Source organism: Filicampus tigris, chromosome 18, assembly GCF_054856515.1.
Source record: "Filicampus tigris isolate MCC_2025a chromosome 18, RoL_Ftig_1.0, whole genome shotgun sequence".
In the NCBI taxonomy this organism is placed as follows: Eukaryota; Metazoa; Chordata; class Actinopteri; order Syngnathiformes; family Syngnathidae; genus Filicampus; species Filicampus tigris.
The window spans coordinates 1,077,857-1,102,025 of NC_141234.1; the positions used below are offsets into that span (position 1 = coordinate 1,077,857).

At 51.0% G+C, this 24,169-nt stretch overlaps 2 protein-coding genes and 1 long non-coding RNA gene across 5 annotated transcripts; 2 read left to right on the forward strand and 1 right to left on the reverse strand.

The window, feature by feature from the left end:
• Nucleotides 1-1,720: 1,720 nt before the first annotated feature.
• Nucleotides 1,721-3,473, forward strand: LOC147131813 (uncharacterized). The gene is made up of 4 exons (XR_015082114.1): nucleotides 1,721-1,898; nucleotides 1,976-2,216; nucleotides 2,614-2,672; nucleotides 2,761-3,473. It is a non-coding gene; the product is annotated as an uncharacterized LOC147131813 (long non-coding RNA).
• Nucleotides 3,474-6,575: 3,102 nt separating this feature from the next.
• Nucleotides 6,576-7,892, reverse strand: rps18 (ribosomal protein S18). Of its 2 annotated transcripts, none has more exons than XM_086013618.1 (6): nucleotides 7,759-7,892; nucleotides 7,322-7,420; nucleotides 7,160-7,246; nucleotides 6,973-7,074; nucleotides 6,775-6,866; nucleotides 6,576-6,698 (listed from the first exon to the last, which is right to left on the reverse strand). In XM_086013618.1, the coding sequence occupies exons 1-6, from the start codon at nucleotides 7,759-7,761 to the stop codon at nucleotides 6,623-6,625; spliced, it is 459 nt and encodes a 152-aa protein (XP_085869744.1). In that variant the 5' UTR covers nucleotides 7,762-7,892; the 3' UTR covers nucleotides 6,576-6,622. The 2 variants fall into 2 exon arrangements, with proteins under 2 accessions (XP_085869744.1, XP_085869743.1); XM_086013617.1 differs by lacking the exon at nucleotides 7,759-7,892 and adding an exon at nucleotides 7,677-7,744.
• Nucleotides 7,700-22,481, forward strand: vps52 (VPS52 subunit of GARP complex). 2 transcript variants are annotated; one of them, XM_086013615.1, is made up of 21 exons: nucleotides 7,700-8,047; nucleotides 8,419-8,498; nucleotides 9,269-9,350; nucleotides 9,981-10,033; nucleotides 10,104-10,179; nucleotides 10,839-10,906; nucleotides 10,967-11,142; nucleotides 12,195-12,342; nucleotides 13,631-13,731; nucleotides 13,801-13,933; nucleotides 16,281-16,338; nucleotides 17,338-17,471; nucleotides 18,265-18,420; nucleotides 19,118-19,236; nucleotides 19,315-19,438; nucleotides 20,305-20,400; nucleotides 20,470-20,577; nucleotides 20,658-20,723; nucleotides 20,796-20,907; nucleotides 21,533-21,651; nucleotides 21,724-22,481. In XM_086013615.1, the coding sequence occupies exons 2-21, from the start codon at nucleotides 8,424-8,426 to the stop codon at nucleotides 21,868-21,870; spliced, it is 2,151 nt and encodes a 716-aa protein (XP_085869741.1). In that variant the 5' UTR covers nucleotides 7,700-8,047; nucleotides 8,419-8,423; the 3' UTR covers nucleotides 21,871-22,481. The 2 variants fall into 2 exon arrangements, with proteins under 2 accessions (XP_085869741.1, XP_085869740.1); XM_086013614.1 differs by having other exon boundaries at nucleotides 7,702-8,047; nucleotides 12,192-12,342.
• Nucleotides 22,482-24,169: the final 1,688 nt, after the last annotated feature.

Genomic DNA, 24,169 nt, shown 5'->3' on the forward strand with positions numbered 1-24,169 from the left:
CATATAATTCATACTTATACATATGTACTTGTTTTTTTTTGTCTTTTGTATTGTTTTGTTTACATATATATATATATATATTTTATTATCTAGCTACCGCTCCCTAGGCAATTATGTTGATTTATGGTGAAACTAAGTTTAATCGTGGCCATTTTTGTATGTTGTAAAAAATAAAAAAAATAAAAACAACGCCGACCCGAATTGGCCATGAAAGGGGTAGGAAATTCCGCCCTGCGGCGTCCTCGTCAGTATTAGCCATGGCGATGCCCCCCGACTTGGAGTGAAACTGCAACACATTTTCAAAAGAACGCGCGTGGGTTGCGCGCGACTTTCAAGCCAAAGCGCACGCGGCACTGCCGCAGTGAGTAGAAAGAAGCCTTGAGGCGGGCGGGCGAACATTTGGGATGACGGACGGATGGATGGATTCTTTGTGTTTCTACTTGCTCGATCATAGCTTTCGGTAATACATTGATTTCTTTGGTCTTTACTTCCATGTTTGTTTGCGCGCCGTTGTGTGAATGACGAAATAAAATGCAATCAAGACACACTTCAAGTGCATTGCTTTTTTTTTTGCTTTTTTTTTTAAAGTCAATAATGTTTATTTTATACAGGGCAAAATAGATCTTATTGTATAGCAACAATTTTCCCCAATATTTTTTTAATAAACTTTCTTAACATTAACCACATCAAGTGCATCGCTGTCACTGCTGTTGGCGAGGCAGCCTACGTCATTTCCTACCAGCTGTCGGTACCAGATGTCACGTCATGTAAAAAAAAAAAAGTGGTCATGTACTACGTCTGTATGTTATGTAGATTATGTAGATTATGTATTTGTAGAATTACAAATACAATTAAAAAAAGGTGATGTCAGGTGCCCCCTGGTGGCCAAAGCCTTGATTGCCATTTCAACCGTGTGATTCCTTTTTTTCCTTTGTTTTCTTCTTTCCAGTCGAACGGTGTGTCCGCATGAAAATAAGAGCTGGAATCCAAACTCCAAGATGAGGGCTTGTCTGTTTATGATGAGTTTGTGGTTCATGCTATGCGTATGTCCATATTGGTGCTTGACAAAAGATTGCGACATTGATGTTGTGTTTATGAACGCTTTGAACAAACATACAGTAGGATACACGCGCCTTTGCCTTACTGAAAGGGGATTGTCAGTTCTTTTTGGAATTCAATTTGGACTTACTAGCACTCTGATAATGAACAATTTTGGCAGGGTGGGGATCTGCGAGGTGTCACTGCACTTTTGGAACGTTTGTCACCTGAGAAGACAAAAACAACTCTTCAAAAATGGAGGTCATAACTCCAGAAACGATTGGAGGACAACAAAAAGGTGGAATTGGAATGTAAGAAAAGCTCCTGACTCTTGCGCGATGTCAGTGATGTCACCTCTCACCACGAGTGACATGGCGTCGCAACGCTCACCACCTGCAATGTGTGATTGATATCTTGATGAGATTAACTCGGCGAGCACGCGCTTTCCTTTCTTTGGCGAATCAACGTATTTGTCACGGGGAAAAAGGGCCCCAACGAGCACAAGGTTGACGTGAATTTTCCTCGTCTGTTCCTGACGCCGACCGCAAGAAGATAGAGCGAGCGATTGACGGGCGGACGCTTTGATGGAGTCGGAAGGGGAGGCGTGTTTTTCAGTAGGCGTATAGCGGTGCACTCGGAACGCGGCGTTCCCTCGCGCCGGTCCGAGGAAATGCCGGGACGGACGCGCCGCCCGGGCGCGATGGGAAGATCGGCGATTGCGTCGGCCTCGTTGCCGCACCCGCGAAGACCCAACGGGGCCAAAGGTGCCGCGAGGGGTGCCGCGAGGGCCACCGCCTGATGCGGCTTCAAAGCGAGCGCAAGCACCTGAGGAGCAGCGAGCGCTCCAGGGCCACAAACCGGTTTGTCCTCGTCGCTCGGTGACACTGGCCTTTTTCACATGGCGTTCACCCATGGCTCCATGTTCCCTTCTCTTCAGAGTGACTCATGTAATTGATTAATTACGGCCTGGAAATGTGAAGCAGAAATGTGACCCGACAAGCCCCGCCTAAAAGAAACCGACTGCTAGCGTGAGAACAAAAGGCCAATTAATGACGCGCCCCACCTTAACGGGGACTGCACAAAGCCGTCCGTGTGCTTTGTTTGCGACGGCGAGGCCGCACATATAAAACGCCGGCGCAGCGCTGACAGCGACCCAGCGGCAGACTTGATTCTGTGCGGTGAGTACGTCCTTCGTTCTTCATTTGCACGGCCTTTGGGCGAACACGGCATCTATATCTCGGACGTATTTGCTCCGGTCAAGCGAACGAGATTGAGATCGATCCGGGGTTGGGCCTAACGCGGACGTTGCGCCGCGCACTTTTTGGGGTGTTTGTCCAATGGGATGGCAGCGTTTGGACGCTTTCCACTCCGAGTGGGGGCAATGCAGTAAAGGTTGCGGATGCGCTTAGCGCGGATGGGCAACGTCCGGAACGTCCCGAGGGTGGCAAACATTCCTTTGGCGCTCTTGGTGGCAACACGGGCCGGCAGGACTCGGACCCGGCTGGGTCCTCGGGGCCGCCTCTCCCTTCGGTCCGCCGCGTGTGCATTTAATCTTCTTTTTTCTCTGCCTTACAGAGCAACGTCTGACACAATGGGGACCTTCAGAGTGTTGACTGTTGTCCTTTTACTGCTCGGTAAGTCCTCCAACTCGTTCCATCTGGAACGCCACCGGTCACGGCGTAACACCGACTAACTCGCCGCAAAACAAAATGCCATTGACAGGAACCGTCAGCCTGCCGACGACTCTGGCACAGACTCCGGATGAAAACGATTCCGGATCCAATCCAGCACCAATCGACCCACCCAATCCAGAACCAACCGACGCACCCGATCAGGATACAACGGCCGAACCCAATTCGGGAACAACTTTAGTAACACCTCATACAAATACCGACGCACTAACATGCGTGACTCCAGACTACGTTCTAGGCTTAAAGCTTAGCTCAGATGTGGGCCTTTCTATACGCATTTTTGAACACAAAGTTTGGATCGAGGGGGTCGATTATTCCAACGGATATCCGGATCCAGTCACAGGTTCCGATACAGGCACAAATTCAGATACGGACTCGGGCACAAATTCAGATACGGACTCGGGCACAAATTCAGATTCGGGCTCGGGCACAAATTCAGATACGGACTCGGGCAATGATGGGACCCCAGCTCCACCTCCAGGTGCCACCCCAGACGACAGAAAGTAATTGTCACATATGTGGTCTGTATATGCGCTGCAGCTTGATTATTTCTGTGTTTCCTTTTGAAAGTTAAGACGCCATCAAGACTTTTCTGTTGCTTGTCATCTCCTCCTGTTACCAATTATTCATCAAAATCATGTAGTCATTACGGTGTGACGTGGAAACACTTGATTGGTTCCCATGCTGTTTGCAACGCTCTCTTCTGGTGAACTTTATTTTGCTGAAATAAAACTCATGAGCTCAGGCTGTCTGTGGCTTTTCTTCATCCCTGTTTACTTTGTTCTGTCCGCTTTTCAATTGGCAATCCAAACACGGGACTGCTTTTGACGTTTGTTTGTTTGTTTGTTTGTTTGTTTGTTTGGGCGTCATTTGCTGAGGTGGAAACACCCTATCAAACATGTGCGCCCTACATCGCCAATGTCAATTTGATCAGCGTTACTGCGGTCGGGAGACGCAGGGAACGTCAGAGGGAGGCAAGGGTCTTGTGCGCTCTTCCTCGCGCATGCGCGCAGCACGCCCAAGCCGTCACAAATATCCGCAACGTCATGTTGACTTTGTATTTTGTTTTGCTGATTTCCGATCGCGTAAGAGCAGCCGTTGGAAAATCATGCCTACCATACGGGCAATCGACTACATTGGTAAGATTGGGTCCACCCGGGCCCGACAGCTACGCAGACCTCATCTGGCTCCCCGCGACGCCGAGGACCTGCGGCGGCTCGACCCCGAGTCCCTCCCGGGTGATTGAGCGACCGAGCTCGTCACCCTGGATCCGGCATCTCCAAGGGAGAGCCCGGACACCCTGCGGGGGAAAAGACATTCCCGCCGCTCCGTTCCGGGATGCTGCTCTGTCATTCACGACACAAAACTCGTGACCATCGGTGAGGCTAGGAATCTAGATTGACAGGTAAATCGAGAGCTTCGCCTTTCGCCTCAGCTCCTTCTTCGCCGAGACGGAGTGTGCACCGAAGCAAAGAGAAAATGCGATTTGGAAACGGTGACTTGATCTATTCAACAGAAACAACGATTCAAAGTCACCCAGGCCTGTGTGAAAAAGTACTCCCCTCGTTGAATCCCCGTTTTTTTGGTCTTTTTTTTTTTTTTACTCTTGTTCTTTTGTTTTTCGCCAAGATGGCTTGATTTTCACGGAGCTCAAACACTCAAGCTTGTTGACCTCCAGCCCTCCTCAATCAAAAGTCTGCCTACTTCCATTGGTCTGATGACCGTAAAGTGGGGGGAACCGTGCTAAACGGGAAGAGTGTCAAAAGAGGGCAAATACTTTCTCACAATGCTGGACTCACCAGAGATGATTTTGTGTTTTCATGTCGGCAGAACACTGTGGATGCCTTTTGCTTTCGAGCAACAAATTGAATTTGAAACCGGCGCCACGGTGGTCGACTGGTTAGCGCGTCCGCCCCACAGTGCAGAGGTCGTGGGTTGGAATCCGAGCCCGGCCTTCCTGTGTGGTGTTCTCCCCGTGCCCGCCTGCGTGGCTTTTCTCCGGGTTCCACCCGCATTCCAAAAACGTGCATGCTAGGTTAATTGGGCACTCTAAGTTGTCAAGAGTGTGAATGTTTGTTGTTTGTCTCCGTGTGCCCTGCGATTGGCTGGCAACCAGTTCAAGGGGGGTGGGGGGGCCTACTGCCCGAAGCCGGCTGGGATGGGCCCCCAGCAAGCCCGCGACCTTTGTGAGGAGAAGCGGATTGGATCATGGATGGATGAATTTGAAACCACAAGCCGTAGCAACCGGCTGATGTTGAAGTCAGCAAGTACTTTTATTCCGTTTGCCTGAAGGTGAGAAAAGTGCAGTGGATGTGCGCCATTTGCTTTCGGCCCGCCCGAAGGGCAAACAAAACTTTGGAAGGGCTCGATTTCGTAGCACGTCAGCCCCACGCGGAGCCTCAAGCGTTCGCCTTTTAACGACAACAACAACACCGTATTTTGTGGTTATCGGGACAGAACATTGGATTGTCTCCAAATGACATTGGCCATTTCGGAAAACAGACTCCAAGATTTGGAAGCCTCCGCCTTCGTTCTTTGTGTACAATCAATCACATGACACACGTTTGCAAATGTTGGGGTTGAAAAATAAAAGAGACCGAGCGGGAGGAACAGACCTCTTCGGCTGCATGCCTTCATCTAAGTCAAGGGATTCCACGCAGGAGCGTTTGTGGAGGATTGTTTTGAAAAACCTTTGCCGGTTTCAGAGCAGCTAGCCGTCGTATGGCGATTGCTGGTCACCAACTAGCTAGCGTGCGAGATCAGTTTTAGCAAACACAGTCTTTTTGCCGCTTTCAGCCCGTTATGGGCGTACTCAAGCACCCCTAAAATTGGAGATGTTGTTTTTTTTTTTTTGAATGGATGTCCTTCTGAAACAAGCGAGAGAAGACTTTGAGCATGCAGCACTTTGTGAACGCGTGAATATTTGAACGGCATCCAAGCCTCCAAAAAGGTTCGTTCCACCTCTGAGCTCCCAGTTTGCACACCGGCGGACAGTCGCCGCCGCCGCCCAAGCTGGAAGACGCTGGCTTCAACACGTGCGACATTTGCTTTTCAACTTGGAGCGCCCAATAGCAGTCGTCACTTTTGCCGCATTGCAGTCAGCTGACGTTTTGCCCCAGCTAGAAAACGCTTCAGGTGGTCCGAGACAGCAGCACCGCGTGCTCCGTTTCAGCGGCCGGGGGGAGCCGTTGCGCCCGTCCCACCGCCAAGCTACCGGCGCTGTTGCAGGAGCAAAGGCGGGTCTTCCCGATTAGCATTGACAAAATTCACCGATGCCATCTTTGTGCAGCACCTCATTTGATTAACTTTCACATTATTTTAACATACACTGTTTAGTACCATAAAGTGTGTTAAATGTTGCCCACTCGGCATCCATTGCAGCCTGATCATCCTGGAAAAGGGATTTCCCCATCTGTGGTCCCTTCTCAAGCTTTCTCACTTTACCCCAGATGGGGTTTTTTTCCCGTTTTTCCTTGCCCTTGGGTTGAGATCAGGAGATGTCGTGTATATGCTGTCAGCATGTGAAGCCCTTTGAGACTTCCCTGTGATTAAATTTGACTTGACAAAAGGATTTGTCCATTGGTTACTTTTCAGTACACAACAGGTTGCAATTCAAAAGACAAACCAAAAATTTCCCAAAGAGAACTGAGGAACACTAACAAAATTGCGCCTACAAATAGAATTTGAAAAAAAAAAAATATATACAAACTATATTGCTAAATCCCAAACTATTGTGAGCTTGGTGAAAACCCAGGCTTTGTCTGCTGTGACACACAGCAGCTACGCTAACAATACTTCACATAAAGTCGGTTCCATTCATCCAATGAGAGAGAGCAGTGCACAACATGATTTTTGGGGGGGGTTGTTTATTCAAAGACACGGGTGCAGCGAGTTTACTTCTTCTTGGAGACTCCCACAGTGCGACCGCGGCGGCCGGTGGTCTTGGTGTGCTGACCGCGCACGCGCAAGCTGCAAGGCAAAGCGAGAGTGAGTTACGGGCGAGCCGGCCAGGGTTCAAAGTTCGCACGGGTCGCCGAGGCCTCACCCCCAAAAGTGGCGCAGGCCGCGGTGGGCTCGGATCTTCTTCAGCCTCTCCAGGTCTTCTCTCAGCTTGTTGTCCAGGCCGTTGGCCAAGACCTGAAAGCAAAGTGCAGGCACGCACGGTCAGCCAACTCAACTTTTGGGTCCTTTCAAAGCGCAGCGAGCATTTGGACGAGTCCGTTCGACATTTCCTTTGGCCCACCTGACTGAATTTTCCATCCTTGACGTCCTTCTGCCTGTTGAGGAACCAGTCGGGGATTTTGTACTGGCGAGGATTCTGCATGATGGTCACCACGCGCTCCACCTGCATGCAAAGCGGTCAGTTGGGCCGCGGTTTCAATTGGGGCAAGGCGCCAGAGCCAAGCACGGCGTTGAACTGAGATGCTCACCTCCTCCTCGGTCAGCTCACCGGCCCTCTTGTTGAGGTCGATGTCCGCCTTCCTCAGGACCACGTGGGCGTAGCGTCTGCCCACTCCCTGACAAGAGGAGACAGCCACCCCAAAATCAAACAACTGGAAGGAGAGAGCCACCTGGCTCTCCTGTTTTCGTACCTTGATGGCAGTGATGGCGAAGGCGATCTTCCTCCTCCCATCGATGTTTGTGTTCAAAACACGAAGAATGTGCTGGAACTTCTCCGGGATAACCAACGCCTGCACAAACAGCACAGCAAGTGTCACGAGAAGAAGGCCACCACTTAAGACAGCTCCAAACGTCGGAACTGCTTAGCAAGCAGGCCAGTGTACAACAAGAGTGCGAGTCCGGAACGACGAGGCACTTGGGACGCTAAACCGACGCAGACATAGTTGCGTTCTTCGAGCGGCGAATGGGCGGTCGCTTTTAAACACCATATTCGCCCTCACTCACAAACAATTCAACGCGTTATTTGCTCCCACACACTACGCGCACCGCGCAAAGAGTCCCGTGCCGTAGATGGACGTCTATATGCATGGGATGGCGACTGATTGGGATCGTTGGACAAAATACTCACCATCTTGAAAGATGCTTCCACTCAAAAAGGAAGTGACGAAATTCTCGCGACAGTTTGACCGCGCTGAGGGCGGAAGTCGGTCCTCCACTTTTAATTGTCCGACACTTTTGCTTTGCCGACAACGGCTACACCCGCTCTTCTTTAACATTTGCCTTGTCTAGAGTTTTGTAATATTTCTTACATCCATTTAGCGATTTACATTCATTTATTTCGTAATTCCCGTTCTTTTATCCAATTAAATAATTGGGTAATCTATTTATTGGAAAGTGGAAACAACAAAATGACAAATGTGAGTAAAATAATGAATCCCAAGTGTACTGCACATTTCGTAAAACAATTACTTTAATTCTAATTGAATTCGTTGCAGAAAAAAAATACAATTACAACATGATGATAAATTGTTTTATTATGAAAATAAAGTATACTCTAATACACGAAACGCTTAAGAATTTAAAAGTAGTCTAAGCATTTTTACCACTTTATAAATAAAATATGCACACAATTTTCCCAACTCTCAACATGTCCAAAATTAATGTTGAAATATGCAAGTTTATCCTTAAAACATTAACATTTCTGTTGGAACGAGTGTGATTTTTCGTTGTTTTGTTTTTGCTCGCTGTTATTTTTATTTTTTTTTTGCCCCCCCACGTGACGTCATAGCAACAATGGCGGAGGCTGCCGCGGATGCAAACGCAGCGGAGAGGACGACACAGGTGGCCATGGCCTTCTTCCACGACGAGGTGACTTTTAATGCTATCGAACGTGTTTAATGGTGTAGTCGTTGTTCGTTGGAGTTGGTTCGGCAAGCCGCCCTCCTTCTCATTCGCCTCCATTCATCAACGTGAGCAAAACAAGACCACGACGTCATGTGCCTTGACCGTTTGTTTCGTCACTCGCATTCCACCTGAGTGCCACCTGTGCTGTCTAGTCAGATCACCGTTTGCAACATGCACCAAGTTTGTTGGAATTCTCGTTTTTGCCCAGGAAATTTATTTTCCCAACCGAGCGAGATGACCCGGAAGTCCTTGAAATAGATATCAGGAGCCAAACAGTTTGCTGATGGCGGGTCGGTCAAGCAACGGAAAAAAGGACAGATTAAGTGTCCAGAATAAACAAACACTTCACAATTTGTGAAAATATGCCGTAAGGAATGAAACGAGCACAGTTCGGAGGAGGCATATGTTGTCCAAGTAGCAGAACGTGTGTATTGTATTGTATTCATTTTGTAAAAAAAAAAAAGTATGATTATAACAATACAATGTTGTGGATTGTAATTATGCAACAGCGTGATGTCATTCACTGACTGTATTGTTCCAAAATCTTTTCATCATTTGATTGATGAGGCGTTCATGAGGTCCCTTATTTCAAAAAGGCCTTTCCAGCGATTCGGGAAGGATGAAGGACTACGTTGACAATCATTCACTTGTTCCTGACTCCCGAATTACTACCAAGGGCGTTGTGTTAGGGAAAGAGTGAGACATTTGCTAACGCCGTGCTTGTTTTTGCCCAGATGACCGACGGGGAAATGGCCCAGCTGCACCTGGGAGAACTGGACCTGACCACCGATGAGTTGATTTTGGATGAAGTGGACCGTAAGGCCCGGTCATCCAGTCGAGCCACTGACAAGGCTGTTTGGCCAAAAACGGGCAACATGGCAAAGGCCATTGCCTAGTTGTGTGTCTGTGTATACATCGTTCACTCAAATCGTTTCACTGGGGGAGTGAAGTCCAATGTTTTTCAAAGCCTTTCTCAGGCAGCCACCAATCGCGGCTCACCCGCTTAATGGCTTTAAGCCGTGATTGGTTGTTACCAGAGCCCTTCGCCACATACGTGATACCTTTTTCGGTCGGTGGCATTTTGCTGCTTCATTCCTATTCCACAAACACAATACCGTGTTTAGACGCATGGAACATATCGTTTAACTTGTCTTCCCCTCTGAAGAAAGACCTGTAGTCGTTGATTTCTGGCAAAAGACAGAGCAGTCACTCTGCAATACGGATTGTCAGTTCCACATAAAACACAAACAACTCACTCTGATTTGGGATTCATTTGTGACAAATGATCAAGAGTGCAAAAGAAAAAGGGTCCAGAGTTTTGGTCTTTGTATCAAGTCAACGGAAGTGCAAGTGATACAGGTTCAACTGCCCGTCGGCCTCGCGGATGTTGAAGGATGACTTGCTGACTGGTTGACTTGCTGACGCGGCGTCTCGTCCCTCCCGCAGTTCACATCCAGGCCAATCTGGAGGACGAGCTGGTCAAGGAGGCGCTTCAGACGGTGAGCGTTTGCGCGCCGGCAACGTCCGTGTCCATCGCACGAGCCGGCTGGTGAGCTGCTTTTTCCGCAGGGGGTGGACCTTCGCCAGTACTCCAAGCAGGTGGAGGCGGAGCTTGAGCGGATTGAACAGGCCTCCATCAAGGACTGTATCCTTTGTTTGCGTTTGCCAGATCGGCGGAAACGCATGCGGTCGCGGCGTTCCCTTCCGCCGTTGGTCTTCAGCGCTCAGGATGGAGTCAAAGTGAAATAGCCCTTGCAAGTCGCTCGTTGCCATGTCGAATCCTACACTTTGATTCCGGGTGGACCGATGCGCGTTATTAGTCGTCGAGGAAGCCGCTACGCCAAATTTGGATGGCAGACTCATTTGCGGCAGAAGGAAAAATAGTGCAACACTGAATTTGGGTCAAATGCCTTTGAAACATTTGTTTCCCAGACAGCTCTTCTCTTTCCTCTTAGCTTTGTTTTCAAATGCCGACAAAAACAAGCATGCCGGCTCAGCGCAGCAGCATGTCTGAAAGATTCAAGATGTTTGCTTGTCATATGCACAACGGGAGTACTGAGCAATGAAAGTCTTACTTTTCTAGTCCCCGTGTCAGAGTCAAAACAAGCCAGTTACAAATCGATCTCTTATCGGCCGTCGGATAGCAAAAAAAAAACCCGCCAGCAACCAACTAAAAAGGCGTGGAAATGCCGAATTTGGGTGCGGATAATAAACGGGCCGGCCGATATAATCGTTCTCTCCCTGTTTTGCATTACGTGGTCGGTCCTTTGGCTCATTTTTTCCTGAGCGTGCGTGCGTGCTCAGACATCAAGGAGAGCCAGAACATCGCTCTGCTGCACCAGCAGATCAGCGCCTGCGACGCCATCTTGGAGGTGGGCTCGGTTTGCGCCGCCGCACTGCGGCGGCTCTGACCCGCTTTGGCTGCCTTGCAGCGCATGGAGGAGATGCTGAGCGGCTTCCAGAGCGACCTGTCCTCCATCAGCAGCGAGATCCACACCCTGCAGCAGCAGTCCCTCAGCATGAACGTCCGTCTGAAGAACCGCCAGGCCGTGCGCAGCCACCTCAGCCAGCTGGTGGACGAGCTGCTGGTGCCCGGCGCCATGATCTCGTAAGACGCCGCCGCGCGCTGCTCGCCAGCGGCCGCCCTTGTCGAACATGCCGCTGAAATGTCACCATAAACTGAAAATGCGCTGATGACCTTCAAAGTCACTGCGAAGTGAAAATGACAACGTCTCTGTCATTTTGGAAATTACACATTTGCCAATATAGGTCTTCGCTGTAAAATTCTAACAAAAAGGGGGCACCCAGTGTCATCGGCGTCTCTTCCAAAGTTCAATGAAAACTGTAACAATAGCGCCATATAGATTTCGACAGTAACTAATAAAGTCCTCCAAAATTTCCAAATGACAGAAATGCTCAAATTTCACTTCTCTTTGTTTGGATTTTAAACTAAAAGAAAACGTGCAGAGTGTTCCCAGGGTCAGTAAAATCTCTTAGAAAGTGAACCGAAAATTGAAATGAATACTTCCCTGAAGTTAACACGTTTTAAATGGAATTATTATGGGCCATCGGAATTTGAAAAAAGGCAGATGCCGACATTGGTTAAAACGCTGACTATCGGTGCCGACAATCGGTCTATCCCTCCTCCCCCAAAAAATGATGTCCATGATAACCTTTGTCCAACTGTGGAAGATTTCAGTACTTTTTGGCGGATTTGCTCCGGTCGCAAAAGTCCCAACAGGCGCTTGACCCACCGATGGACAGACACGGTCGCTGTTCCAATTGCGGTCGTTTTTTTGTACATTCGGCTTTGTGGCGCTGTCTGCATTTTGACGCCAGAGAAGAAAAAAGATGACGGCCATTAAAAAAAAAACCAGGCAGCGGATGTGGCCCTGCGCCCCCGCACATTGTGTGGATGCAAGCCTTGTTGGGATTTTTGCTCTTTGTTGCGCAATAAGTTGCCAAGCGTCGAAAAGTGGACAGCGGGTCAAATGCGCTTGGCCCGGCCGGGAAGGATCTCGCGCGCTTGAGTCGCCGCGACGACAGTCCCGGTCGGAACGGCCGCTGGGACTTGGCGACCTGCCGCAGATAGTTGAGCGCTTTAGGCTGGGAGGAGCGTCTGACGGGGGGGGCGCCCGCCCGCTCCCCTTTGCGCAGCAGCATCCTGGACAGTCCGGTGACGGAGCAGGACTTTGTGGAGCAGCTGCACGAGCTGGACAACAAGATCAACCTGGCCAAGGAGCTCAGCTTCCGAGAGACGCTGGCCTGCGGCGACATCCAGGACATCGTGGACCGCCTCAAGGTCAAGGTGAGCTTGCGCAACACGAATGCCGCCTGCACTTGATTCACGTTCTTAGGCGGGACCTGCGTTTTGCAGAATGCGACTTTGAAACCGGCCTAAGCTTCCTTACTTGCAAGCATCCCACTCCTGTTTTCCAAAGAGCGCCATCATTGGAAAGCTTGCTCTCACAAACGGACGACGACGGTGTTCATCCTCTCCAATTAGCTACTTGCGATCAGTGTGCCAAACGTTCGTGAATCCCAGCGTCACAAAGGTCATCCGGATTTGGGGCCAACCAAATCCAGTGCCTCCCGACGTTAATCATACAACCTTGAGAGCTCAAGTAGAACAATATGGGATTGGAGGGCTCGTTCTGAATTGGGTGAGAGGAGGCGGCACTTTGTGGACATGGATGGATAGTAGCCTGGACATTGCATGTGGTGTCCCACAGGGCTCAGTGCTGGGACCAATGTAATTGCACGTAACTAAATGTATGACATTATCAGATGCATCCTTTTCGCAGATGACGCAACTATTCTGGTTTCTGGGGATGGTTTGCAGCAACAACGCTCATTGTTGACCGTAGAGATGAGGATGATGTTGACGTGATCTCAGGAATGCGCTCAAAATTCCATCTTTGCTCAATGGGTTGCCTCCTTGTCAAACTGTCAGAGATTGAGGCGCAGAGCGGACAGTTTGCCGTCGTCCGCGAGGCCAACTTGCCGCGTACGGATGGAGCATGGAGTTGGACGCTCGGGCTAGACGGCGTGCTTCCACCCGTGCGCGTTCTGCGCTTGTTCATCCGCAAGTTTGCAGCCGTCTTTGAAACAGGGCCGACTGGTCGAGCCTGCCCCCTCGACCCCGGAGCCCTTGAGAAGGAAGCCCGAGCTCGGCAACGCTTGATTTATGGCTGTGCTTCGTGGAAGAGGGCAAATGCACCTTGCTGGCTGGAAATGCAGCAGCCTGAGACCAAAAAAAAAGCTCCCAGGCTTTTTTGTTTCCTGCTCCCAGGCTTTTTTGTTTCCTGCTCCCAGGCTTTTTTGTTTCCTGTGTGAATCGCAACAAAGTCTCGGGTGGCGTGACAAGCTTGACAAATATTAAGGACATTCCCTGATCGAAAGGGGATTTGGGGAAAAAGATGAGAGGAGCACAGGTGGGGAATCATCCTTCCAAACAAAACAGCAAGGACCCCAAATCATCTGGCGCTTGTCAGCATGCAGAGCAATCCAAAACTTGAACAGAGGACACCCATTGACTGCAAAAACAGCGCATTTGGATGTGTCCCAATACTTTTGTCTTTTTGTCCCCCCCCCAGGCGGTGTCCAAGATTCGAGAGTTCATCCTTCAGAAGATCTACTCGTTTAGGAAGCCCATGACCAACTATCAGATCCCACAGAACACTCTGCTCAAGTACAGGTGAGAGCGCTCACGCACGCATGCGTGCGACATCCAGGTGAACGCGCGCGCGTGTGCGTGTGCGTGCAGATTCTTCTACCAGTTCCTCCTGGCCAACGAGAGGACGGTGGCCAAGGAGGTGCGAGACGATTACGTGGACACCATGAGCAAGATCTACTTCAGCTACTTCAAGTCGTATAGCGGCCGTCTGCTCAAAGTGCAGGTGAAACGCGCGCGCGCGCACGCACGCACGCATGCCATACATCATCAGTGTGACTGAATGCAACGCGCACACACCCTTTAATTACAAAGCAGGTGGCTAATTATCTTTAATTAACTTTAGTTTTAGTTGCCGTTCCAGTTGTTCCAAAAAAAAAAAAAAAGGAACCGGTCGCCATAAAGCCGATGGCAACATGTGACAAGCTGCATTCGGAAATGTCCTTTTCTCACCGGCTGTTGAAGCTTTAAGGCACGGCGCGGGTCGGCAACACGTCAATTATTTTTGGATTAGGGATAGATAGACCGATTTGACAAATATCGGCGTCTGCCTTTTTAAAAAAAAAAATGTGTTGGCTAATAAAAACTGTGTTGAAATCAAAACAAAGATATGTGAAAGTCCAACTTTGCTGTCATTTTGGAAGTTTTGGAGGACAACTCTGGGTGCTCCCTGACCCTTTTTCTTAGAATTTGATAACAAAGATTTATATTGTTAAAAAAAAAAAAAAAAAATCAACATGCAGTTGTGAAAAATAGTTCAATAAAGGTATGCTTAAAAGAGAGTTAAACACAGTTAAGAGAGGGTTTCTGGGGGGAATTTTGATGGCAGTATTTTCTTTTTTTACTGAAAAATGAATATTGTCTGCAAATATCGGCTCCTGGACGCCCAATAATCGGTATCGTATCAGCCCTGAAAAAAACCACCGCTCGGTCAGGCGCGAGTGGCCACTTGAACTTGTCGCCGCCCGTTTAGTCGAGGGAAGGGACGGACGGGTGCCGGTCGCTCTCGTGGCATGAGCTCGGTCACTGGCGGGCCCGCCGCTTTGATGCGCAACCGGCCGCCAGCCCACGCCGCTCAAAGTCGACGCCCGCCGCTCCAACCGTGTCAAATGCGTCACTGGCCAAAGTCAGCCAGCCGCCTGTTGTGTACCTCGCTGCGCATATACTGTACTTCCGATGTACTTGTAGACTTGCAAGGCTCCAAATAAACACTTTGGCGTCAAAGGAAATATTTTGCGTCACACGAATGCATACTGGAGAGCAAGACTTCAAATCAAAGGCCTCGACTTCATAAGTGCTGCTGTGTGTTGGGAGGTTCACTTGAAAGTGCAAACCGCACATGATTGTCAAGAACTAATTGCTCACAAAGCCAAGTAATGCAGCTCGCGCAGGAGAGACGAGCCAGGAAGGCAGCGTGAAGGCAAAGGGGCGTGGCGGGAAAAGGAGGTGAGAAGTTATGCACCGAGGGCTGCTCCTTTGTGGGGAAAAATAACAATAGCGACGATTTGGGTAATAGAATTGAAATCGGGATTATTCAAACAATGGTTTATTTTTGGCTACAAAACAGGAAAATGTTTAAACGTCAACAAATATAAAGACAAATGCCTTTCTTTGAAACACTAGAATGATGTGAGTTCCAAACAAAATGTGTCAAAAATAAGAGAAGGTGCAAATGTTTGATTTCCTTGTGTGTAAACAAACATAGTGTGTTGAATAGAAATGCAGAATTAATTGTTGCTTTTTTGGGATAATGACAATTTTGTAATCGTGGAATGTGTCCTAATCGCAATTGAATTCCGATTAATTGCGCAGCCCTACACGGACCGGCTGCTCAAATCTTCTCATTTTGTCGCAATCATACAAAAAGGGATCCGCATGCTGGTTTTTCTTGCTGAAGCCCTTTTGGCCTCAAGCGTTTTTTTTTTGTTTTTTTTGTAGCTCGACGTCGAGTAAATGAAGAAAGCGTCCCAAAGCGATGTTCCTAAATTGGACGTATTTGATCAAATGAGCAGAGCCGGGCCCGGTCAGCGCATCGCTAGGTCACCGGCCGGCCGAGCCTCGCGGTCCCAGTCCGTCCCTCCTCGCCGTCCGCGACATCACTTTTACGCTGCGTGCGGGCGCCGCCGACTAAAGGCGAAATCAAGTCGCGATGCGGGGCCACGTATCGCCGCGTCGGTGGGAGACGACACTGTGACGCACTCCCGCTCAGTCGGTCGGTCAGTCAGTCAGTCAGTCCGTCGCGCTCCGATCTCGACGGCTGAAATACCGAAGCGCCCACCAATGTTAAGGATCAGATCTTTCTGGCCCGATCAGCCGAAAACCACGTGGTGGGACCCCAAGCGCCATGACAAGATTGGATGGGTGGGGACGTGCCGAGCAAATAAGCAAGCGGGCCTGCTTCCAGCTGTCGATCGCTCTTTGTCCTTCGTAGATGAGCAAAGCATTTGTTGTAAACAGCGACGGCGCATTGTTGCACATTGTCAGCCATCAGCAGTCTTTCAAGTTGAATCATGACCTCACAAAGGCTGCTGAATGTCCCGTCTGACTCATCCTCTTCCGGTGCGTGCGTACAGTACGAAGAAGTCGCCGACAAGGACGATCTGATGGGGGTCGAGGACACGGCCAAAAAAGGTATGCAATGTTTGTGAGCTTTTGAATGGATCGACCCATGGGAATGTGTCAAGAGGCTGCGATGGCGTGGGTGTGTGCGCGTGCGTGTCTGAGTTTCCTGGTTAGTCAAATTGCACACAAGCATGTGAAGAGAAGAAAAGAAATGCCCACAGCGTCCTGAATGTGTGGGTGTGGCGCCCAAAAGTGCTCCGTCACCTAAGGCGCAGCGGCCCGACCGCACAAAAGCGCCTCCGGGCCGCCCAGATGCGCCGGCGCCTCGGAGCCCCTTGAAGCCAAGCGGCTCCCTCCCCGGGGCCCGACGTTCGGCCCGTTTTGCGGAGGGAATCGTTGCAAGGCCCTTTTTGGGCGTCGACGGGGTGGTCTGTTTTGGCCGCGAGGCGAGGCTTCCGCAACTATCGCATTGTTGTTTGGGGGACAGATCGGAGGGAGGGAACAGCCGAGCGGAAGCGACCTTTCAAGACCATCGAGTTCCTGGAAAGGAGACTCATTGAGTCGGGCCGCTTCCGCGCCACGCCGAGTCCGTCTTACGTTTCAAATATCGCCCGGCGAAGGGGTAGTTTTGCAAAGTTGCTACTGTAGCCGGAAGCGCTAACGCAAGCCCGTTTCCAATCATAGGCGGACACGCCTCGAGGACATGACTATTTTTCCGGCCGGACAGAAAGGCGGACGGTCGGACGGCGATAAACGCACCGCCCGTTTTGGGTCAAAGGCCCAGCTGCGTCCATTTAGTGCTGCCGCGGTCCAGTCAGGTGCGCTGTGCTCAGATTGGCCAGCGGGAGGCGGTCCCATCTAGGTCAGAAAGAGAAATAGCGTAGTACTTGTCGCACGACTACAGTGACCCAACGCCCCCCCTCCGAGTTGACGCGTGTCACGAAGGAGCCCGGCTCCGCCATTGCCGTCAGTGCGTCTGGGCGCCGAGGGGAGAAAAGCGGGGCGCGGCGCGGCCCCACAAAAGCTTGGTCCGGATGCGCGAGTGATTGCCATTGCTGCCGGCCGCAGGTTTCTTCTCCAAGCCGTCTCTGAAGAGCAGGAACACCATCTTCACGCTGGGCCAGAGGGGCGCCGTCCTCAGCCCCCCCGAGCTGGAGGCTCCCATTCTGGTCCCTCACACGGCGCAGAGAGGCGACAGCAGGGTGAGCAGCTAGCCCCTCCCCTTACAACTATGGAAACATGCTTTTGTGCAGCTGCCGCGAGCTTTGGGGCCGCACAGTGGAGATGCCTTAAAAGTGGCATTTTGGAAATAATGCCACTGTGCTTGAAGAGGGCGGGAGCGAGGGAGGGAGGGAGGGAGGGAGCGAGGGAGGGAGCGAGGGAGCGTGCGAGCGAGCGAGCTTGACTGCCCGTGTGGCCACCAACCACGTTTGCATTCAAATGTCGCCATCTCTCATTGGGACGATCGCTCTCCTCTTGAAGGGGAAGTCAACCGCCCCAAAATTGGCGTCTTCCGTGTGCCTCCAATAGTCTTAACGCGGCAATCTGATCAATTTTGCCTTTGCCGAGTACCAGTTAAGCCGCACCCGTTTTGAGCCATCTCACGGCGGCCATTTTGTCCCTTTCTGTCGACCGAAAAGCACATGCCAGTTGCTCGGGTAACAACCGGTCGCGGCGTGGCCGTTCTCTGAAGCTGAGCCGCGATCGGTTGTCGGCGGAGCTCTGAGCGATGTCCTTTACGGTTGGCGGCACATTGCCCCACTAAGCCCCCCCCGCCCCCCTTTTGAGCCGCTTCACTCGTACTCCGCGCGTCATCTGAATGGCGCCTTTCGATGACTTGTTGTCAAGAAAACGGCGGGCTCGACTTCCCCTTGAAGCCGGCCGGCACAGTGGCACGCGTTCCCTCTCCCGCGGCCAGCGCGTTTGAACGTAATCGATGACTAGTGGCAGAGGAAGCGGGCGCGTACTCAAGCCAAGGCTGCGCTGCGTCCTCAGTACCCGTACGAGACGCTGTTCCGCAGCCAACACTACGCCCTGCTGGACAACGGCTGCAGGGAGTTCCTCTTCCTGTGCGACTTCTTCATGGTGGCGGGGAACTCGGCCCTGGACCTCTTCAACAGCATCATGGGCAAGACGCTCAGCATGTTCCTGGTCAGTCGCACCGCCGTACAACATCACATACGGCCCCGCGGCCATTAAGAGTCGTCGAGGGGGCCGCGTTTGGAGCCCGTGTTCCTTTTCGGCAAATATCGGCGCCAAAAATTGTTGAAATGTCTTGAAGGATATCATCGCTGTCCTGTGAAAAACGCCCATTTCCAATCTTGGGAAAATGTTTCATTGTCACGTTCATGCCATGTCTGTAACGCGGAAACACCATTCACGTAAAAATGAGAATATTGAAAAAAAAAAAAGTGCTTTTCACAAGACAGCGACCATATGTTTTTGCACTAATTTGCATCATGTTGATTTGTTTCAATATACATCAAATTTGAACACAAAGGCATGTCTTCAACAGCGACATGAAAACGTCGACAATAACTCCATATCGTTTTCCACAGTAACTGAGGAAGTCGTTCAAAAGAACACAAATGCTCAAGTTTCACTTCTCTTGTTTGTATGTCAAACAAAAAGGGGCAGTGTGTCCCCAGCGTCCGAAAGTGGACTCAACATTGAAATCGGTACTTCCTCACCCTTTGATATCGGCCAGCGCACTTTTTTTCCCCCAATATCGGCATCGGCCGATAACCGGTCGATCCCTGTCACATATACACGCGCCCAAAAGTTGAGTGTAAAAAGATGCAGCCCGAGCCGCATTCTGAAGCCTGCTCCTGCTCCTGCGCGTGTACAGAAGAGCATGTCGACGTACGTGGCGGACTGCTACGACGGCATCGCCGTCTTCCTGTGCATCCACATCATCCTGCGCTTCCGAGCCATCGCCGCCAAGAGGAACATTCCGGCTCTGGACAAGTCAGTGCGCCTGCGCCCGCCTTATGGGCCCGACTGGGCCGTGCCCTGACCGCCTGCGCCTGCGCCTGCGCCTGTCAGGTACTGGGAGGCGGTGCTTGAGCTGCTGTGGCCGCGCTTTGAGCTGATCCTGGAGATGAACATCCACAGCATCAGGAACAGCGACCCGCACAAGCTGGGCCTGCTCGACACCCGGCCGCACTACGTACGTACGTCCTCGCACAAAGGCGTTTGCCTGCCCGATGGATTTTGGCTCTTGTTATTTTGGCAGCAAATCTCTTCCAGAGTTTTCCTCGCTTTCTTTCGACGTTACAAATGCTGACTTTGGTTTTGCAAGTGCCAGCGCGAGTCAGAAGCCGGGATTCGGGTGAACATTGGCGAGGGCCTTATGCTGCTCCGCTCTCACCCAAAGCAAAGCAAAGCAAAGCAACGCGGCAGCTGGCGCGCGAAGCGGGGCGCTGTTGCTCAAGCCGGCCGCTTGCGTGACACATGTTGCCGTGACCGCAATGAGGCTCAGGCGAGCCGAGAAAAATTTCTTCTGGCTTTTGCACATACTTGGCCGCTAAAGGGGATTCGGCTTCCCAGTTGGAGTCGCCTAACCCGTTTTCCACCTTTGTTGGCGTGACCTTTGCATCGCAAGCCAGCGCCAGAGCGGGCGTGACCTTCGTTTGTTTGCCAGCAGAGGGAGATATTGCGCAAGCGTCCCGGGATGGAGGCAAATGGATCAAGAAACGCATTTCACTAGAAATCAGCAGACACATGCATCTTTCTGCATGTCTTGCACCTTTTGTCATATTTAATTCTATTTTGGGGGGGGGCGTTGGGCGGAAGGCAACCCCTGTTTTTGTATGAAACGCCTATTTCCCAGCTTCTCTGAGAATTTGGGGGATCGCCCCCCCCCCCCCAAAAAAAAACTTTTTTTCCCCAGTGCAATTGCACGCGGCGTCAACGCGCTTTTTGGGGGTTTTTTTTCTAAGCCGGCCGGTCCCGTCCCGTCCCACTCGACTCGCGCCGGCACAAACGCAGCTGCAACTCGCCGTCGCTAATCACGCCACCGCTACGTGATTTCAGATCACGCGGCGTTACGCCGAGTTCTCGTCGGCCGTGGTCAGCATCAACCAGACGTTCCCCAACGAGAGGACCGACGCTCTGCTGGCTCAGCTGCAGGTGACGCCCCATCCCCGTCCCCCGTCCCCTCCCACCCCACCCGCGCTGATGTCACGCGTGGCCTTTCAGGTGGAGGTGGAGAACTTTGTGCTGAAGATGGCGGCCGAATTCCCCTCCAGAAGGGAGCAGCTCATCTTCCTCATCAACAACTATGACATGATGCTCGGCGTGCTCACGGTGAGTGCGCGTGCCGGTGCCGATGCCGACGGCCACATCGGAGGCCTGGCGGTCGCTCGACTGACACTGCGCTCGTCCAGGAGAGGGCAGCGGATGACAGCAAGGAGGTGGAAGGCTTCCAGCAGCTTCTGCTGGCCAGGACGCAGGTGAGTGCATTTATTGTGAAAGAAAAGTGCACTTCCTGTGCGCTGAAACGCGCTCTGTCACACCGCCGGCAGGAGTTTATCGAGGAGCTCCTGTCGCCGCCCTTCGGGGGGATGATTTCCTTCGTGAAGGAGGCCGAGGCGCTGATGGAGAAAGGGCAGCTGGAGCGCCTGAAGAACGACGAAGGTGAGGGATGCCCGCGCCGGCCGCAAGTGTCCCCTTACAAATACTTGCCGTTGTGCTCATCGAGTGCGGAATTTGGCCGAGTTGCGGCGATTGGACACGCTCGCAGTTCTCGCAATCTTCGCAGACTTTGGAAAGCAATCACAGACGGACGGATATGTGACAGACTAAACCAGAAAGTGAATCCTCGTGGGTTTGTTTGCGCATTTCCTGCACTGCCAATGTGACAGAAAAGCAGTTCTGTTTTTCAACAAAGGGACGGAACTACAAAAAAGGCCGAGCAGAATTGTAACCGCCTTTGACAATTCTTCAAGTCATTGTTGCATCCCTAGCACATCTTCCAAACTTAGGAGCACACCTACGTGGCGCTTTCACTGAATTGTGCTTTACTGGAGTATTTCCTCCAGTGCTGACCTTTGATGCATACTTTGTACCGCTTACTTTGTCACAGTCGCTCGCTCACGACCAAAGCACACACAAAAAAAGGCACGCTGATGTTGAGTCGCGCCTTGTACTTGACACAAGTATCGTGTACTTAAGTAGTGAGGGTGAGTACTTTTGCCAGCTGTGCTCATGTGGAGTGGTCCCTGACACGCGCGCGTGTGTGTGCGCGTGCGTGCGTGTTCAGCTCGTATCTGCCAGCTGGTGCGAGGCTTCTCGAGCTCGTGGAAGCAGTCGGTGGAGGCCATGAGCCAGGACGTCATGAGGTCCTTCACCAACTTCAAGAACGGAACCGGCATCATCCAGGTGAGGGTGAGGGTGGGGGCTGTTGGCCCGCCCGCTCGCTTGACGCCCGCCCGCTTGTCCTCGCCGCCGCAGGGGGCCCTCACCCAGCTGATCCAGTACTACCACGGCTTCCACAAGATCCTCAGCCAGCCCGCCTTCCGCAGCCTGCCAGCCCGCTCCGAACTCATCAACCTGCATCACCTCATGGTGGAGGTGAAGAAGCACAAGCCCAACTTCTGACGCCGCCGTGCCGAGCAGAGCAAAGCAGAGCAGGCTCTCCTTCCAAGGCGGACAAGAAAAGACTCCGGTTGTGACCAAGGTCATCGACGCAAATTCCATTTCAGCGGAATTGAAGTCGAAAGTCGCTTCTTGAAATGTTGGGAGTTATTTACTCTTTCGCAACTCACAAGATGGGGACTTTGAACAAGTGGGCCTTGATAGTTCCTAAAATGTCCTCCAACAGTCACATTGCGCTGATTCAAGAGTCGGGAATGAGCCAATGAATGACAAGGCAATAATCATTGGTGGTTGAGTAGCAACCCAGTTGTCGGCCAATGATCTTCAAACATGTAGAATACATTTAGAACCAAACCTCTGAGTTGACTCGATTTGAAGTTCTGCCATCACAATTCGTGAACATGGCCAAAGAAAAAAAACAATACAAATCTGGCTCGGCGCACTGCCAACCAAATGTTGACTGACTCTGGAAAGCCTCTTGAACACTTCTTCCATTCGGCTGAAAGTACTTGAGTACGCTCTTTGTCTAATAGGGCAGCTGTGTTAGTAGTAGTGAGGCCTAACTGTGCACTTATGAAATGTGTTATACTAATAAAATTGTATTGTATCGATAACATCCGTGCACTTCCATTGCAACTCATTAGGGTTGTCAGATATTTGGAGATTCAAGAGCAATGAAGCCATCTCCCACAAGAGGGCGTCCTGCTGAAGCTACTGTACTTCTAAACCAGGGCGACTTTTGGCCTACTATACTAGCTGGCACCACTGCACTTGTTCGGGTTCAACTACGTGTCAGTTACACTTTAGTTATAGCACGGCTGCAAAGAACCAGGATATTCGTCCACGATTCAACTGACTAGTTCACTATTTCAGCCAAGCATTGTCATTCAGATACTGGTTCAGAGCAGTCAGAAAATAGGCAATGATGGCGATCATTGTTTTCCAACGTAAAAGCGGAGGTTTGCAAGTGACTTGAAGACACTCAGCCTGCTTTCATGGGGGATTGACGACAGAATTCCATTTTGAGGGAAATAATGGCAAAAAGTGATCAATATATTCTCCAAATGGTTGTCGATTGATTTGATGATCATCGAATATACTTTTGACCATGTCACTACGCCGCTGTCAACTGGCACGTCCCCAAATGCACACTTTGCATCATCAAGATGACGACGACAGTGCGAGTGCGTGACTTTGGCGCTTCCGCAATGTTTTTTTTTTTTTTTTTTTCCCTCGAGACGTTAGCTTGCTGCTAACGCTGGCCGCCTCTCGCTTTCGTCTTCGCACGCGCTCTTGTTGTGCCGCCGCAGCTCATATGAATATGTTGGTTTGAAAACACACGAAGAAAGAAAGCGTTTTATTGTCTACTCCATTCGTAAAGGTGCGCCAGATTCTTCTTCGCCTTCCTTGCGGGAAGACAACGTGGCTGGCAAGGCGCCAGTCGCCCCCTGGTGGAGGCTGGAGACTGCACTACTCGGGACGCGTTCATTGAACGCTGCTCCAAAAAGCTACCACTTGCTTCCTTCCTTGATGTGCTCGAATTCCCAGCAGTCTCATCCAACGATTGACATTGAAGTCGGAAGTAAGTTTATTGAGGCATTATTGACAAGACCTTTGGTCGTGGCAAGACGTGAGACACGGGCGACACCTAGGGGTCAATGCGTGATCGGAATGTGGAGTCGTCTCCATCTCCCGTCTCCGAACGGCCGAACCAATTTGTTGCAAGACGAGACAGCCTTCTCCAAGTGTTGCAATGGAAAGCGCAATTCCTTGTTTTTTTTTTTTTTCTTTCTTTTTTTGCTCCGTACTGACGACATTTGGGCTTCCAATCAAAGTTAACAAGTGCAGCTTTTCTTTCGTGCTATCTGAAGGTGTTCGGCGACTGCGGGAAGAGCACCTTTGGCTTACGTGAACGGTGGGCGGCTTCAAACAGAAGTATTGGAGCGAACATGAGATTTGGTGATCTCATGAAGCCAAACTTGCAATGCGCGCATCAAGCCTGCACGCGGGCCGTCCACCTTCGCCAGACTGTTGCTCTCGTCATTTGAAAAGCTTTTCCGGGCCGTCACCGCAGCCTCTTTCAGTTCTCGTCCGTTTCTGCCGAGGTCAAATGCATGCCCTATTGGGCTAAGGTCCACTGCTGGACTTGGCCAGTCCAAAATCCGAAATCTCGCATCCTCGCTCGACTCGCCCCCGGCAATAAAGGGGAGAAACTGCGATGTAATGCTCCAACCTGACCGCCAGGTGCCCCTGTGGTGTCGTGTTGCAGCGCGAGTTGGGGGCGGCACTGTTGGGGTTGTTT

Excerpts from the sequence above, each read along its gene's own strand:
- rps18 (XM_086013617.1), bottom strand. The coding sequence starts at position 7,718 with ATGCATATAGACGTCCATCTACGGCACGGGACTCTTTGCGCG. Across the intron at positions 6,867-6,972 it reads AGGATGGAAAATTCAGTCAG|GTCTTGGCCAACGGCCTGGA; the intron begins GTGGGCCAAAGG and ends CTTTGCTTTCAG. Across the intron at positions 6,699-6,774 it reads GGCCTGCGCCACTTTTGGGG|CTTGCGCGTGCGCGGTCAGC; the intron begins GTGAGGCCTCGG and ends TTTGCCTTGCAG.
- vps52 (XM_086013614.1), top strand. The coding sequence starts at position 8,424 with ATGGCGGAGGCTGCCGCGGATGCAAACGCAGCGGAGAGGACGACACAG. Across the intron at positions 13,732-13,800 it reads AACACTCTGCTCAAGTACAG|ATTCTTCTACCAGTTCCTCC; the intron begins GTGAGAGCGCTC and ends GTGTGCGTGCAG. Across the intron at positions 16,339-17,337 it reads CGAGGACACGGCCAAAAAAG|GTTTCTTCTCCAAGCCGTCT; the intron begins GTATGCAATGTT and ends TGCCGGCCGCAG.